This window comes from Anopheles darlingi, chromosome 3, assembly GCF_943734745.1.
Source record: "Anopheles darlingi chromosome 3, idAnoDarlMG_H_01, whole genome shotgun sequence".
Taxonomy (NCBI): domain Eukaryota; kingdom Metazoa; phylum Arthropoda; class Insecta; order Diptera; family Culicidae; genus Anopheles; species Anopheles darlingi.
Window position 1 is genome coordinate 12,807,710 of NC_064875.1, and position 14,903 is coordinate 12,822,612.

Genomic DNA, 14,903 nt, shown 5'->3' on the forward strand with positions numbered 1-14,903 from the left:
GTAGTGTATTAGGAAACTATTCTATTTACGAAGAAATACGGTCAAATAATCTCTCCCACTTCTCGATATCTTTCTGCTCGATACGGTTACATCGTGACGCGTACACCAAAGTAGAGGAAAGCTCGAAAGCCCCTTCCGGCACCGTTCAATACAATAAAGTGCACTCGGATTAAAGTAAATACGTGGCATTGGACGATTGGGATGGAAACGGTTTAAAACCATCACCGGCGTCAACGGTGTCCGTTTCGGTTGTTCTCGATCGAATCGTACGTGCGCAGTTTCTGCAGTTTTCTTATCAGTGGCGTTGCACTTTTGGGTGTACTGCAACGCGGTTGAAAGAACTGCAAGTGCACTTGGCTTGGCCGCAACCAGCGCTCGGTTCCTCCAATCACTATCGCACGACAGGATGGCATACACAGGAGAAATAACAACCGAATAAAATCAAACAATTCCACTTCGCTTCACACGCACACACACATGCACACGGTCACTCATACGGTTTACCGTTTGGATCACTCGCCATTCAATGCAAACGCTTCAAACCGTTATCGCTGGCGATTTGATACGAAAGGCGGTGCAACGATGCTCATCCATGATGGTCGAGACGATGGTTGTTTTTGTCTTCCAAGCCTGCCACAATCACTAGACGCGATCCCACGGACGGTTTTCTTCTGGTTATTTCGCGAAACACAATAAGCTCTTCTATGTAGATAGCTCTCGTCATTGTGCACTCCGGGGGAAATAATTGTTTTTGAAATATCTGATCATATTGTTTCGTTTCGAGTTGATTTTGAGCTTTTAACATTTAAAGGGGGTATCCGTTGAACTAAAAGCTTTGCTCTAAGCTGAAATAATACATCGCTCTTGCTGTTAGTCACTTGATTTACGCGTCAGCTGGTGCAAGGTACAACTATTGTCAAACCGTCAACAAATACTCAAACGAAAAATTACTCAAAAAATTAAAATTTAGAGTTTTTTTTCGACAAATAAAATCCTTCACCTACATTATCAAACAACCGCACACTCAAGTGTTCACTGATAAAGCCGGTACTGGTGCGTTCCACGCCAATCCTACGCTGTCGCTGTCGCTTTTAATCTCTTTTGTGCCCGTCTGTCCTGTACTCTTCATCGGTGCGGTTTGTACCTCGATTGCCACGGATCAACTGATGGTCGTTGCCGAAAAAATGTAATGCTAAGGTGTACGATTATTGCCGACCGTTGCTTTAATCGTTGCTTATCGGTAATTTTGCCACCCGGACCGACCGGTACATGGCGCTAAAAGAAAACATTTAAAAGTGATTAACCAGCATCCCGTGCAAAATGAACAAAACCTTCATCATTTGGTTGCAAATTCTGTTCATCATTTGGTTGCATCGTTTTTTGCGGTACAGATCAATCCATTTCGATTCGTTTCGAGCTGTTCAACTATTCAAATGAGAACTAGAATTGGTGGAGTTCTAGAGTAATGCATGTAGAATTTCTTAAGCAAGCTGATCTTATCTCCAACGCCGACTAGTAACGGTAGAGAATCGAACTCGATATTGGATTTTTGCATAGATGTTTGCGCAACCAAGAGCAAAATATATTCACAAGTGACGCGAAATACCAAGCTGATAAGAAAGGCAGACAAGAATGTTCCAAAAATGCACGCATGTCGCAAAAAGAAAATTTTGGAAGAATACTATCCGCCCCTTTAGCATTTAAGCATGAGCTAATATCAGATAATACGGTACGTATGATCAATAACTGTAGAAGAGAGCAATGATGAATGATCATGCTGATACTGATGGTAAGGGTCTCTGGCCATTCGGAGGCGTTTCGCCCAAGCCATGTGGTACAATTTGCAACGGATAAGCGCAAAGCTGTTATCGGGTAAGTTTATCATTTATCAATTCTACCGACGCCTTTTTATACGAGTGGTACCATGAACAGCTTCAGCAGTTGGTGACCAGTTCTAACGATGCGTAGAACCATTAGCTACAGTATTGTGGTGTTAGTTGCCGCGCTTATGCTGCCTACGGTGGCATGGGGGTTGGCATGTAAATTGGCTGGTAACATTACGGCATCGTGCGTTCCGTTGGATAAATGTAGTAGATGGCAAGGCTTTTTGAACAAAACATTCATTCCAAAGCATGAGATGGAAGCATTTACAGTTGCTATGAGTGCCTGTCACAACGGTGAAAGCGTAAGATGTCTAATCGGATTGAAGTTATTTGACAAATAGATAACTCATTATACTGTTCCGCTGGATTTCGCAACAGGATTCGGATTTGCAACAGGTTGTGTGCTGCGCAATGGATACTATCATAAAAGAGAAAACCGTGGTTGCACCAGAGTGTCTGCAAGATAGACTGGGCGATGGCAACCGCCATAACGGAACGTACCCGTATGCTTCGTCTTTCATCGCTTATATTAGTACCTACTCAACACACCCAAGCTTTTGCAGCGGCAGTTTAATAACATCGGAGTATGTTCTTACAGGTGCACATTGTGTTAAGAATTACGAAGAGTAAGTTACTCAAAACCAAAGAATGCTGAACATAACATCTTGTAACATTTTTGTGTGTTCCATAAAGCTTCTTCGTTTACGTCGGTGCCAATAATACGAATTATACTCATGTCGATGGCAACTATCCTAACGGTTACCATTACGAAGTAGGATTGGATGATATCATCGTTCATGAAGGGTATGACGCGAGAACCAAGATACACGATATTGCGTTGATACGACTGCCAACGCCCGTGGACTTCAGTTTGCCCAACTCTCCGAAGCCCGTATGCATTTCGTCAGCCAAACACTATGAAGCATATCTATCGGATTATAAAGCCTTGCGAACCTTTGGCTGGGGGCAGAATATTGATGGTGAGCATTGGAAAGTGTTGCCAGAAGGGTTCGAGTAAAACTCATTCTGCTATGTATTTCTATTTCTATTAGGAGATACTACTTCTGTCAAGCAGGTTGTGTATCTCGAGTACATTTCAGTGGACCATTGCAGGACGGAAATGAAGGGACTTATTGAGAAACATCGTTTTGTTATTGACGAGCGCATTATCTGTACACACACCGTTTCGGGGCACAACGCATTTGCAGGATTCTCCGGGTCACCGCTTCTGTATCGCCAAAACAACGTTTGGTTCATGGTAGGATTGGTTTGTTGTGGAATCCACGAGGGAAATCGACCGTCTAATACGTACCCGTTAATTTCCACATCCTTTGCAAGTCACAGAGAATGGATTGTTAACAATATTAATCAATCTTAGACTATGCCTGATGGTACCATCCAGAAAACGAATGTCACCATTTTTTGAAGCTGACGAGAGACGTACAATAGAACTTATTATTATAGCGTTGTTTGGGGAAAACGCTGAGAAATCATTATGTTTTCACCGAAATCATTAAAATGGGTTACTCAGGCAAAGCAGCACATTACGATAATCAATAAACATTTCAAGCAATGAAAGTTGAACATATGCACTCGTATATACAAAATTTTACGGTGCAGTGCTATAAACGAGTAATTTACGGTAATTTTTAGTTCCCGGAAGTGACACTCTCCAGGGAACCATTCGGTTGAGCTAATTTTTGCTCTGCTTAAAATTAGTTATATTTTGAAGAAGTACGGTGTTCTGCAAATCATGCAACTATTAGCTGTGCTAAATCAGCATAAGAAACAAAACATCCTCTATTGTGCGTATAGGGTTCCATATGGATCGTAAGCTGGTTGTTTTTCCGCTGCCCATGATTCCACATGTTCGTTACCGTTCGTTAGTATGTTAAGTATCCAGTCCACATACTCCATCAGAGGAGTTGCATCGCGCTTCACCCTTTTGCCATGACAGTCCACGGGATAATTGGCTACTCCGACGACATGATACAGTTTGTAGGTATCTATCACAACGATTGGTGCCCCCGAATATCCACATGCTTCCTGTGCTCCGTTACCTATTAGAGCAGCTGCGCCCAAGAATCCAAACCGACCTCATTAGCAATCCGATCGTCACTCCGGCGCAGGATCATGGCGTGTCATAGACTTACTTGCGTCATAGATGCGCGGTCGCAAAATGTGCCTCTTGGCTTGATCCGTGTCCTCGTCGGTTGTGTTGAGTGGAAGACAAATCGGATAAATGTAGGGCTTGGCAGCGTTTGTTATGGCCAGAGTTGTCTGGATGAGTGCTACGTTGAAGGTGTTCTCGATCGGATCAAAAGCTTCGTGTATCCAGAGCTTCTCGGCAACAGCCTGCTGACAGCCATTATTCTCCTCTAGACATTGGGGCAACTCGTGCACTGTTATCGCTCCGAAAAACAATGTAATACTGCAGAGTTGACGTTTATGAGATACATGAATGACTCCAGCGTCCGAACGGAAGGTTTACTTACTTATGCGGTTCGATTGCATGGACACAATGGGCCGCCGTCAAGACGAAACCGTTATTGATCAGTGTGCCAACGCATCTGCGGTAGAAATGTCCCGTTCCGATCAGAACTGTCCAACCGAATGTATCGTCCTGCGCCGTATGATAACCACACGTTTTTGGGACGAATGATTCATATTTCTTGCTTTCGACTTCGTTGGTTGGTTTAGTAGGTTTGGGCAATGGTGGAATTGCCGTAGTGGTGCGTTCGCTGACCGTTGTCGGTTTCGTAGTGCTCTGAATCGGTTGAGATGATGTCGTGGTACTGCTTTCCGTGGTCGTGGTGGACGATGTGGTCCTTATGGACGGATTGTAGCAGCAGTACTAGAAAAATATCAGCTGTAATCTCTCTGTAACAAGCACTAGCGTCAAGTATACCCACTAGCGTCACATTTGATTCAGAAAGCTCACAAGCCCTTCGACGAGAGTCGAGTTCCCGGAGATCCTTGGTCATGAGATGCCCGTTTAAAATCGCCGAAATTTCTTCGCATTCGGACTCTGGAACACACTTGCCGGTCTTTTGACTACTAAAGCAACCAGTATCGCGTTTCATTCGATAACAGCTACCTTCACTCACACCCTCCAGCAGGAGCAGAAGGGCTATGGCGTAGGGTACAATGTCGGCTATCACGATCATTGCAGCAGTTACTGTGGGATGGCCAACGGATAGATGTCACTTTCACCGATGTCTAGTATTGACTGAGTTCTTGTTGGTCCGGAGAGGATTTAAAGACTATTGGAACAACGGAATGTCCACATGTGGTTAGGGATGGTGTGCATACAGAGCGATCAGAGCGTTTTGGAACCATTTGCGAGTGATTAGCGCGTTGATATATTGCACTGGTCACACTGACTGACTGACGCCCATCCATTTAGCGCCATCAGTGACCACCGATCGTAAATTACGATAAGAATAAGAGCATTTGTGTTTCTCAATCCAGCGTCTGTTACATCTATTTATAGCAAGCCAAATAGCTGAGAGACAGTCTGCTTGAAGTCCATGGACCACATGAGGGCTTTATCGACCCCCCCCCCGATCACCGATCTACATACTTATACTGAGTAAGGTATAAAGAAGTGACAGTAAAAATAGTATTGGAAGCTGCTTTCAAACAGTACATTTCATTATAAGAAACTCATCGACAACCCACGTTCGTCCAATATTCGGTTGGATTGAAATCGATTTTGTGATATTAATTTCTCGATCGAAACCCCTCACGAACCGCCGCCGTCGCATCCTTCCTATAGGCTAACTCGCATAGATCAATGTTACGCGAAGCGTTATGCATATTTTGCATTCGAAACCCAATCCCAAAAGGCTCGTGACCGATTTCACGCCCCATGCGGCACAATCTCTGATTTAGCTGCGTCAGCGTTCGGGCAATCCTTTTCGCTCAGCACCCCCTTCAGGGCGAGCTCCGCGCGCCATGGGTTTTATGTTTAAAAAAAGAAATTCCCAAACCTCAGACCAATTTCCCCCCCCCCCCCCCCACCGGGAGCGAGCGCGCAGCCTTCAATTAGACTGCTGCTGCCATGAATCGCGGCAAAAGTAATGGGCATACCGTTCCGTTCACCTGGATTAAGCCGTTGCGGTCAGGACCGGTGGTGTGTCGGTGCAAATGCGGTGCTGGTTACGGTTGGGAAAATGGGAAAATCTGAAATGTGGCATCCTGTGACCGTTCGAACGGTGGCGCAAAGCAGGCGAAGGGGGAGAAGCTAATACCTATGGGTTCAGAGGTACTTTCCTGGCCAGGCCACGGCGACGCTATAATAATGTGTTTATTGCTAGATAATTTGTTATTGAATTAATAAAGTTGGAATGAGGTCAGTTCACATCTGGCGCGGCATAAATTATCGAAGGGGAATGTGTCCGTTTCAACACGTTTTGAAAATATGTTCGTGTTTTGTTGTGGCCACCACCAGCACCAGCACCATCAGCAGCAGCAGCAGCAGCAGCATTAGGAGCGATAAAATTGGCGGATATCGGGTTTACAGCGCTGGCGGAGCGGTAATGAGTAACATATCGTGTTAGTGCTAGTGGAATTTCATGTAGCACGAGCGAACCAACCAAATGTACCTTCTAGCGGGGGGGTTGCCAGGTGTAATTCCTGCCGGCATTCTAGTTCCATTATGCATTGCTACATCCATCGCGATTGTCACAAAATGGGGGCGTCAGCTTAATGTCTTTAACCAAACGATTCCCACATTATAGATTAATGATTCGCGTTTAGTAAAAGAGGATCTAATGAGTTTTTTTTGTTCGCGTTAATATTTTGCATTTTTCCTTGAAAGTTGAATCGTTCAAGAATGTTGTAATTTTTTTTATCGAATAATCGAAGTAAATCGCATAAAGATACAACGCCAAGCCTTCCTTTTTCGAAGTCAGTGTCCATCGTAGCATCAAAACCAATGCTCCTTAACCAATCTATTCGCACGTTTGTAAACATTATCTGTACGCCATTTACCAGCTTACTTGGATGTGGTTTTCTGGAATTTGATGAGACCTTTTAACGAATTAATTTGTAAATCTCTTCTTTAAGTACAATTTTTTAATTTTCTAACTTCAAAAAGTCGAAATATTTAATTTATAAAACCTATTATTATTATTAATTATAATTATTAATTAAAGCCACAATCTATCGAAATAATAATGATTTTGTATTTTTAAAAACTATATCTGCATCAAATAACGTTCGACGGTTGATGAAAAGATATTCTCTAGTATAACGTTAACGAAGGAAGTAATGTTTTGGCAACACAAAATTTGCAAAGAGAACCTTATGTTTAATTTTGAGTTAATATAAGTTATCCATTTGCTTGATCAAGGCTATTGTGAAACTTCCATCAAATAATCAACTCAATCAATTTAATAATTTAAATGTTACTGCGTTTTGAGATCAAACAGTCTCGAAACGCGTACAATTCCGCACTTCGGCTAGGCCATACTCATCATCGAGACAATAATCCACAAGCTAACAATGATCTCGGCCATCATGTTCTATTGTTCAAATATTTAAATTCATTCCCGGCCCTGCTCTGCAGTGCTGCCCGTTCGCTTGCCATCCATCCAGCGGTTTGGCTCGTAAATTTTTTATCGATATCACTTCATCGCCGGTCCAAAACCAAGCGACGGTTTTCGCGTTGTTGCGTGGAGAGCTGTTCTAGTAAACTGCAGCCGTCCTGCCGTCCTACCAGACCAGGCAGACTGCAATGCGTCATAAAGCACTCTGACGAAGCGACATTTTACAATGCGAACAGTGCTTGCAACATGTTTTTTTCGTTTTTCGTTTTGCTCAATGTAGAGCGAACGATGTCGCTCACATTCGCTTCGTTCGTCGCTTCTTAGTCTCCGTTGTGTCTTCAACTCACGGCCATTGATGTGGAGGCATCGTGCCGGCAGTAAGTGCCAGCGCACTTACTGGCAAAAGTACGAGTGGAACTCGGCTCGACTGCACTCACCTTCCCTTCTCCATCCTGGGGGAGGAAAGTGCATACGGACCACTACCGGACCGGCGGCCGTGCCAAACAATGGGGCAACCGGATAAATGCCGTCAATTGAATTCCGTTTTCCCAATTGACATAGTTTTGCCGCTCCGCTCAAAACGGTTCACTTCTTAGCGGACACCTCTCGCCCGGCGCGTATCATTTGTACCCTGTCCCAGCGCAACCGGGAAATTCCTGCGGAACTCCACTCCAACCGCTCGTGTGCTCGAACGGCGCGAGCGAACTAAAAACCTTCCGCCCAGGCATCGCCCGACCGGGGAGACTCGGCACCGACACCACGGTTCTGGGCACGGATTCGGGCGCATAATTTATGCTGGCATAACTTTTAGTATCTTTGCCACATAAATCATCACATTCGTATGAATAATATAAAATCATGACGCTGAAAATAACAATTTCTCGCCGGACCGGACGAGCGTTCACCATCGGCACGGCAGACACACGGGGGGAGGTAGTGGTGTGGGCCCGAGGACCCGAAGTGGTGGGAAAAGCGTTTGTCCGGCATTCCGCGTGCGCTGCGCGCGACTGGCGACTCGACCATGGATTTGGATGGTGCACTAGGAACGTGTGAGTTTGTTTTACTTCGAGAGCACGAGATAAATGTTTTAATGAAAAGCGTCTTCAATGGATGAAGTCAACTTTTGCGGCAACATATGGCACACTATGTTTAACATTTTCAAACGTGTGTCTGTTGGACATCGCCTTCAACCCCATTATACCATAGTGCGAGCACACGGTTCGACAAATCAGCGCATACTATGCGTGCGAAATGGAATGCTTGGCTCGGTCAATGCGTACCGATCGTACGCGATATCCTTGGGCAGAATGCACCGCTTTGCCGCTCAGCTGTTCTTAGCGCCTTCGCCACCTCGAGAATGGTTTGCACTTGGTGTCGCATGTTTGATTGTTTGTGCGATCCGTTGTTTGAGATACGAAAGGACAAATTGAGAGAGAGAAAGCGAGTGAGAGAAAGCATTATTGGAAACACGTGGCTGGCGCCAACTGGAAGCCAACTATTGATAGTTGCTTGGCGTTACGGACGACTACAGGAGGTGCCGGATTGTTGAGAATTCCCTTCCACAGCTCCTTGTGCTCGTCTCATAAAGGATGCTACCGTTTTGTAGAGAATTATTGTTCTCAAACCAAGCTGCCTAAGGTTCCGATAACATTCCGAATCCGCTCTGTCCGCCACTGTAGAACCACGCAAACGGCACGACAAATCATTAGACGGCCGAAGACAGTGAACCATTTTGCGCCCACTCTGTCTCTGGCGCCATCTCGTCATTGAAATGGGGACTGTCTTTGCGGCCGACAGATCTTACGGAGCGCAATTCAGAGTAGGCCGGTTTTGGAATGGTTTTGTGGCCCAAGAATGCGATACGTTATCTGCTTGACGCCAACGTCACCGTTGGTGAAACCATTGCCAGCCAGCTAGCCGGCCGCAGGGAAACAAAGCATCAAGCGCATCTTGCATAGTGGATGATGGTCGTGCAAAGGAATGCGGATGCACACCTTTGTCCCTTCGGGCTGCAACTCATGCACGCCGAATGGAAATCAAAATAGGTCCAGCGTCTAAAGACGCACGTGCGTGTGCTGCTGCTGCTGCATCGAGAGGAAAGGAATGTCACGTATTGAGAATGTGGCGAGCGTTCGAGCTCGAAGCGAATCGAGGTTCTGCAGCATTCCAGTCTATTGCAAGGATTGATGATTTATTGGAATGATTGCAAAGTTTAATCACTTTGATGAGGAATGCTCGCATCGGACTTTGGTGGCGCCGAAATGTTCACCGTTCTTCCCTGGGTCGCCCATTGTCTTATCGTGTTTGCATAAATGATGGTTTACACGCGCTGTTATACGTCGTGCGTCTCGTAAGTATGCTTTCGTTTCATTAGTAACTTGCGTAGTAATTCTAAGTCTATGGTTATTGTCTTCAATTTTGTAAGCCTGATCATGAACCTCAGGAAAAGCTTTTACATCGTACGATGAGAAGATCACGAGACCTGTGCTGGAGACACGATATGGTCTCTAGAAGTGTTGCAATTCAGGAAATGCTTCATGGCTCTAATCGATTAGGTACGCAATTGGCACAAACTCGACAGTTCCGATAGCTTGCAACAATGTATTGCACATATCGTTTCAATGTCGCTGTTAGTTGATTCCTAGCTCAGGCGTAAATGCATACTAGACAGACCGGACCGGAAGAATGTACCGGTACGATGAAAAACGATGACAGTAAATTGTAAGCATCATCCTCTTTCAGAATTGAATCCCTGCGCAAAGACTCAAACTTCCAAGGAAAACCTTCATTAGTGAGATACTGAACATCATGCTTCCATGCAACGTCTGTGATGATTAAGATAGAGCCACAAGCTAACAACCTTACTCAAGTGTAGTGAATGCCGTTAATTCCACAAGCGCTGCTGTTTAATAATGATGCCTACGAAAGCTCTAATAAATTTGTGAGTAATAAATTTCAACAAATGGATAATTAAAACCTCCTGCTCCGTTCACTGAACTTCCGTTCCCCTATCTAAACAGCATAACTTCATATCGATCGTCGTTCAAACTAGATCCTGCTAAATTCGCAAGTTAACCACCCCCATTGCCAGCACACCCCGGGCACGGCCAGCTTTCCTTCGCTTTGCCACACTGTCACAGAGCTGCTATTAATGTTTAATCAATAACTAATTAATTATCCAGCCGAAGAATATAAATCTCATTTTAATACTTAATCAGCCGCTGAAATAATCGCCATCCCGGACGGTGGTGCTGCTGCTGCTGCTGCCATCACTCTGGACGCTCCTCCTCCGGAGAGGTGTTTGGACGATATCTCGATGAAGGTGTCGATGAGCATGAGGGGTGACGAAAATGGGCGCGTCCCGGTCGCAGCCCATGGGTCATCGTCATTGGATTCTGCCAGAGAGCAGGCACTACCAGTTGATTGGAGATTGCCGCTTTTCTGGAACAGGTCGCCCATATTTCACGGATTGAATATTCCTCCCGGGCTGCCCGAGCAGCATTTGACGCTTGCCGAGCGGCAGCATCGGCGAGCGATCGAAGCAAGCAAGTATTTTGCATTTTTAAGGTGTTGCAAATTTCTTTTTCCTCGAGACCCGGGACTTCCCGGACGGTCGGTCCGTCGGTCGCTCTGGGTTTTGTGTGAAATGGTGAAAGGTTGAACCTGAACGTTGTTTGATTAGGATGATTAATTACGAGCGAGTTCGCGGGGAGTGAGTGAGGTGATTAATCATAAAAGTTATATTAGCCGGTCCATTTGATGATGGAAGGAACGCGCTCGCTGCTTCCGGTTGCTACTGTGGCTGCTGCTGCTGTTGCAAAACCCCTTCGCTTGGTTCTTGAATTCTCTCGGCAACCCCCGTAGCGTTCTTCGGTAGAGATTAAGCATTTTCTTTCTCTCTCTCTGGTTTTTTTTTTCAAGGGGGATGCTTCTTGCTTACAGGACAGGAGTTACTTTTAATTCGTAAACCAGTTTGGGCAGCACTTTCTCCACCCTGCAAGGGAGCAGGTAACGCAAGTGATAAAGATAATGATAATGAAGGTAAGGGAGTGACGGAAATATTGCTCCTTCGTGCTCGGTTGCCCCAAAGTCCCCGCCGGTTTGGGAACGGGAACATCAACGCGGCCGTTTACGATGGGCAAAGGGTGGGCATTATGGTGCGCAACAATGCTAGGGCTCGAAAAAGATATGTTTTGCTTCGGCTGAACGAAAGCGGCATCGAGCCGAGTCGAGTCATAAATCCAGCACCGTTTAACCCCTTTATGCCTTCGCTAGGTACTACGGCAATGAACCGCGGCCACGGTAGTCCTTCCGGAGGTCAGTTTTTAATTTTACTTAACGAGCTGGGGATCGTTGGGTTCCGTCGCACAAGCCCGTAATCGTATTTAGGCTCGGAGCAGATGAAAATGGATGGCTTCTGGTGCACGTTTCTTCGAGTCTTAATTATCAAACCTTTATGCGACAGATTTGTTTTATTTTTTATTTTTTTCGTTGCGGATTTAGCTTAAGCAGGAACAGATTGAGCGAACGATTGCACGGATTAATGGACACTGTCCGCAGAATTGTGGAATAGAGTGTGGTTTAAAAAATGAACCGCCCCAAAACTGTTCTGCAAATGTTGCGTTTGATGTTTTATCGAAGGGTCTGGTCCATTGTCTTTGCTGTCATCGTTCTGCGCCTGAGCCATTCTGTAGCCACAGACATTCTTAACAAAAGCAAAATGTGGAAGAAAAGCTCAACAAAGCCATCGTTACTTATTGCTAGCTCCTTGACTGATGCCCTTCTCATGAGGCAAACAGTATCGTAAGCTCGAAACTCGAGAACAACAAAGGAAATGGCATTCTTCAAAGAGGTCGATTTTGCGGATCCAAGATTGGATCGTTGCACGCCCCGATCCAAGATTGGTCACGGCGGTTGACAGCAATCGAAGGATCACACAATCATCAACACATACATACGCACACACACGCGCGCACACCCGATAATCTGATCGCTGTCATTAACGAAACGTTGGAAAACAGAATAGAGATACTTTTTCCACCATTGACAATCGAGCTGACTATGGGCCTCCAGCGAATCGAGAGAAAAGCCTGGAAAAGCCGCATTACATTCAACAACCGCGGTGCGCGAGTACAATGATTCTTTTAATTAAAAATCTGAGCTCAAAGTAATTACGCATCACGGGGCGAGGAGATAGTGTGTGGAGTCGAATCGAAGGTACGGGCCAGTATGGAGTATGATTGATGTATGACAGGAATTTTAATTCATTTCATTGATTGTATCGGTTCAACTCAACCGAATGTCAACAGCAGAGTGGCCAAAATGTGATAAGACAATGATGAAGTCCGATGAAAATTGTGGTGTACTATCCGGCGTTCGCCGTCTGGTAGGAAAATTACTGAGAAATCTTTAGGGCATTTTTTTCAGAATAAATGCCGTAATGGTTCCCGTAAGGCTACGATCGGTTGAATAGCTGATGCAATAACAGAAAAAAACGTTTCGCCGAAACCGGATCGAAGCGATTCATTTTAAGCATTGAATGCAAAATGCAGCTATTTCAGAAAACATCCCGGAAAATCAATATGTTAAATGATCGAATGATGAACATGTTGCCAATTTGCATCGCTGCGAGTTATTGGAAAATACTCATAAATGCTGCATGCGAAAAATTCAATGAAATAAAATATGTTTCATACATTCACGTTGCCACGCACGATCGATCGAACGATACAGAGCTAGGTGTGATGAAGCAGTTGGGCGACTTCCCCGAAGGAAAGGAAAATATATTGAAATCAATTTGAAAAATCCTTGCAACATGTATACATTCATGCGATTGACGGGAAATAGAACGAAAATAAAAGGGGTAAGGTGCATCTTTTTCAGTTTCAACTGCTGGTACAAACGCTTACTGCGGTACATTGTCCACAGAAATCAAGCATGGAGGGCCGCACCAATGCTATTACTACGCAAAAACCAGACACACTACTACTGTTCAGCTCATTATCACGCTCTCAAAACCGACCAGCAAATGTGGTAAAGGTTCCGCCCAAAAAGTGTTATTGAAATGTTTGCAACTTCCAGCTAGCCTTCCTAAATGTGAGCACTAATTAAATGGATTTTCAGCCCGCGTGTGGGGCTGTATGACACCAGCAACAACCGAGGCAGGAAGCTCACCATAACAGAGAACCATGTCCCACAGTATCCGCCCGATGGGCCCTAACCATGTCTGGTTTGTGTGTTTAAACAAAATTTCCGCGGCCCAACCGAGTGCCTAATATTTGGTTTCGACTCATTTTTGGCCCAGGGACTTGTTCAGTACAAGTTGAAGTGTGTTTTTGTTCGGGGTCTGCAACACTCGAGCGCATCTGGTGGTAGCAGTAGGTCCACTTGGCCATTTTAAGCATTGCTCGTTGCGGCAACTATTTATCCCGATGAACCCATCGATCGTCGTCGTTTATCGTTTCTCTAGAAATAGATTGTTTTGGGACGAAGCCTACTACATCGACAGCAATAGTACGTCGTTAACATGGTTGTATTAAAGGAAAATAATACCAAATAAAGTGAACGGTAGATATCGATTTAATCTGACCGAGTAACAGGATTCCAATGTAGGCAGTGGAGAGCAATAATATCTGCCTTTTGATTCCGGAAATCGGACCTTTCGAACAAATAACGTTGCTCCGGTTGGAATGGCTGGCGTGCTTGCTGTTGAATTTGAGGAATTGGTTTTTCGGATTTTACGGCAAAAACTGCAACCGACATCGTAGCCCATGGTTTGAGACTAGAATTCGGAACAGGTTTTTGAAATCCTTTTGATTTACTGACGAGCGAATATGTTGCCGTTCCATCATGCAGCGGGTCCGGGTCGTGATGTGCTGTTCGAGTATCTGCATTCGGATATCGTGTAGCTCCGATATGGCTGCATAGCGTACGAGTAGTCACCGTATCGGTCCGGTCGCTTACTTTGATGTTCGCAAATGGTTGTTTTATAGCAGCAGGTTAGCAATGCAATGGAGTGTGGATTCCGTGCAGCGCTTCCACAGCGACATCCATAAGCCAGTGGCTAGCGGGGCCACAACTTTAATGAAGTGGCTGTGACCGGGATTCTGTGCATCGTTTGAGCACCGCTCGGTTCGCCTATCAACATGGCGGCCTTTGTGTGGTTTCTGGCCAGCAACAGCCCAGGAATCGGATTAGTACGAGGCAGCAGCATACCAGCAAAAAAAAAACGGATGCTCACCTTTTCCCACTGCAGTTTCGATGCAACGTATTAGCTTTTGGATCGATACTGGCCTATATTGGCTTGAGCTTCGGAATCAAGCCAATGAGCGCCCCCCGAGGGGCTCGAGAACACCTTTCCCAAACCATGACAACACTTTGATCTTCCTTTTGCGGGCTGCATACAGGAGGTTTAGTTGGATGAAATTCTTCATCTCCGGTGACCGAACGGTAAAGGTGCATCGTTCAC

The 14,903-nt window shown here is 45.2% G+C and overlaps 2 protein-coding genes across 2 annotated transcripts in view; one reads left to right on the forward strand and one right to left on the reverse strand.

The window, feature by feature from the left end:
• Positions 1-1,957: 1,957 nt before the first annotated feature.
• On the forward strand, positions 1,958-2,901 carry LOC125953253 (phenoloxidase-activating factor 3-like). The gene is made up of 3 exons (XM_049682706.1): positions 1,958-2,185; positions 2,262-2,509; positions 2,577-2,901. The coding sequence occupies exons 1-3, from the start codon at positions 1,961-1,963 to the stop codon at positions 2,899-2,901; spliced, it is 798 nt and encodes a 265-aa protein (XP_049538663.1). The 5' UTR covers positions 1,958-1,960.
• A 580-nt stretch (positions 2,902-3,481) lies between these two features.
• Positions 3,482-14,903, reverse strand: part of LOC125953254 (uncharacterized) — a 104,252-nt gene continuing 92,830 nt past the window's right edge. Inside the window, exons 6-8 of the mRNA XM_049682707.1 lie at positions 4,379-4,453; positions 4,037-4,314; positions 3,482-3,955 (exon numbers count right to left, since the gene is read on the reverse strand). Of these exons, the coding sequence (XP_049538664.1) occupies positions 3,684-3,955; positions 4,037-4,314; positions 4,379-4,453 (625 nt within the window). The 3' untranslated portion in view covers positions 3,482-3,683. The remainder of the gene's footprint in view (positions 3,956-4,036; positions 4,315-4,378; positions 4,454-14,903) is intronic.

Bases quoted from the DNA above. Each gene is read 5' to 3' on its own strand.
- LOC125953253 (XM_049682706.1), top strand. From the start codon at position 1,961: ATGCGTAGAACCATTAGCTACAGTATTGTGGTGTTAGTTGCCGCGCTT. The intron at 2,186-2,261 runs GTAAGATGTCTA...ATTTCGCAACAG, and splicing joins CCTGTCACAACGGTGAAAGC to GATTCGGATTTGCAACAGGT. The intron at 2,510-2,576 runs GTAAGTTACTCA...TGTTCCATAAAG, and splicing joins TGTGTTAAGAATTACGAAGA to CTTCTTCGTTTACGTCGGTG.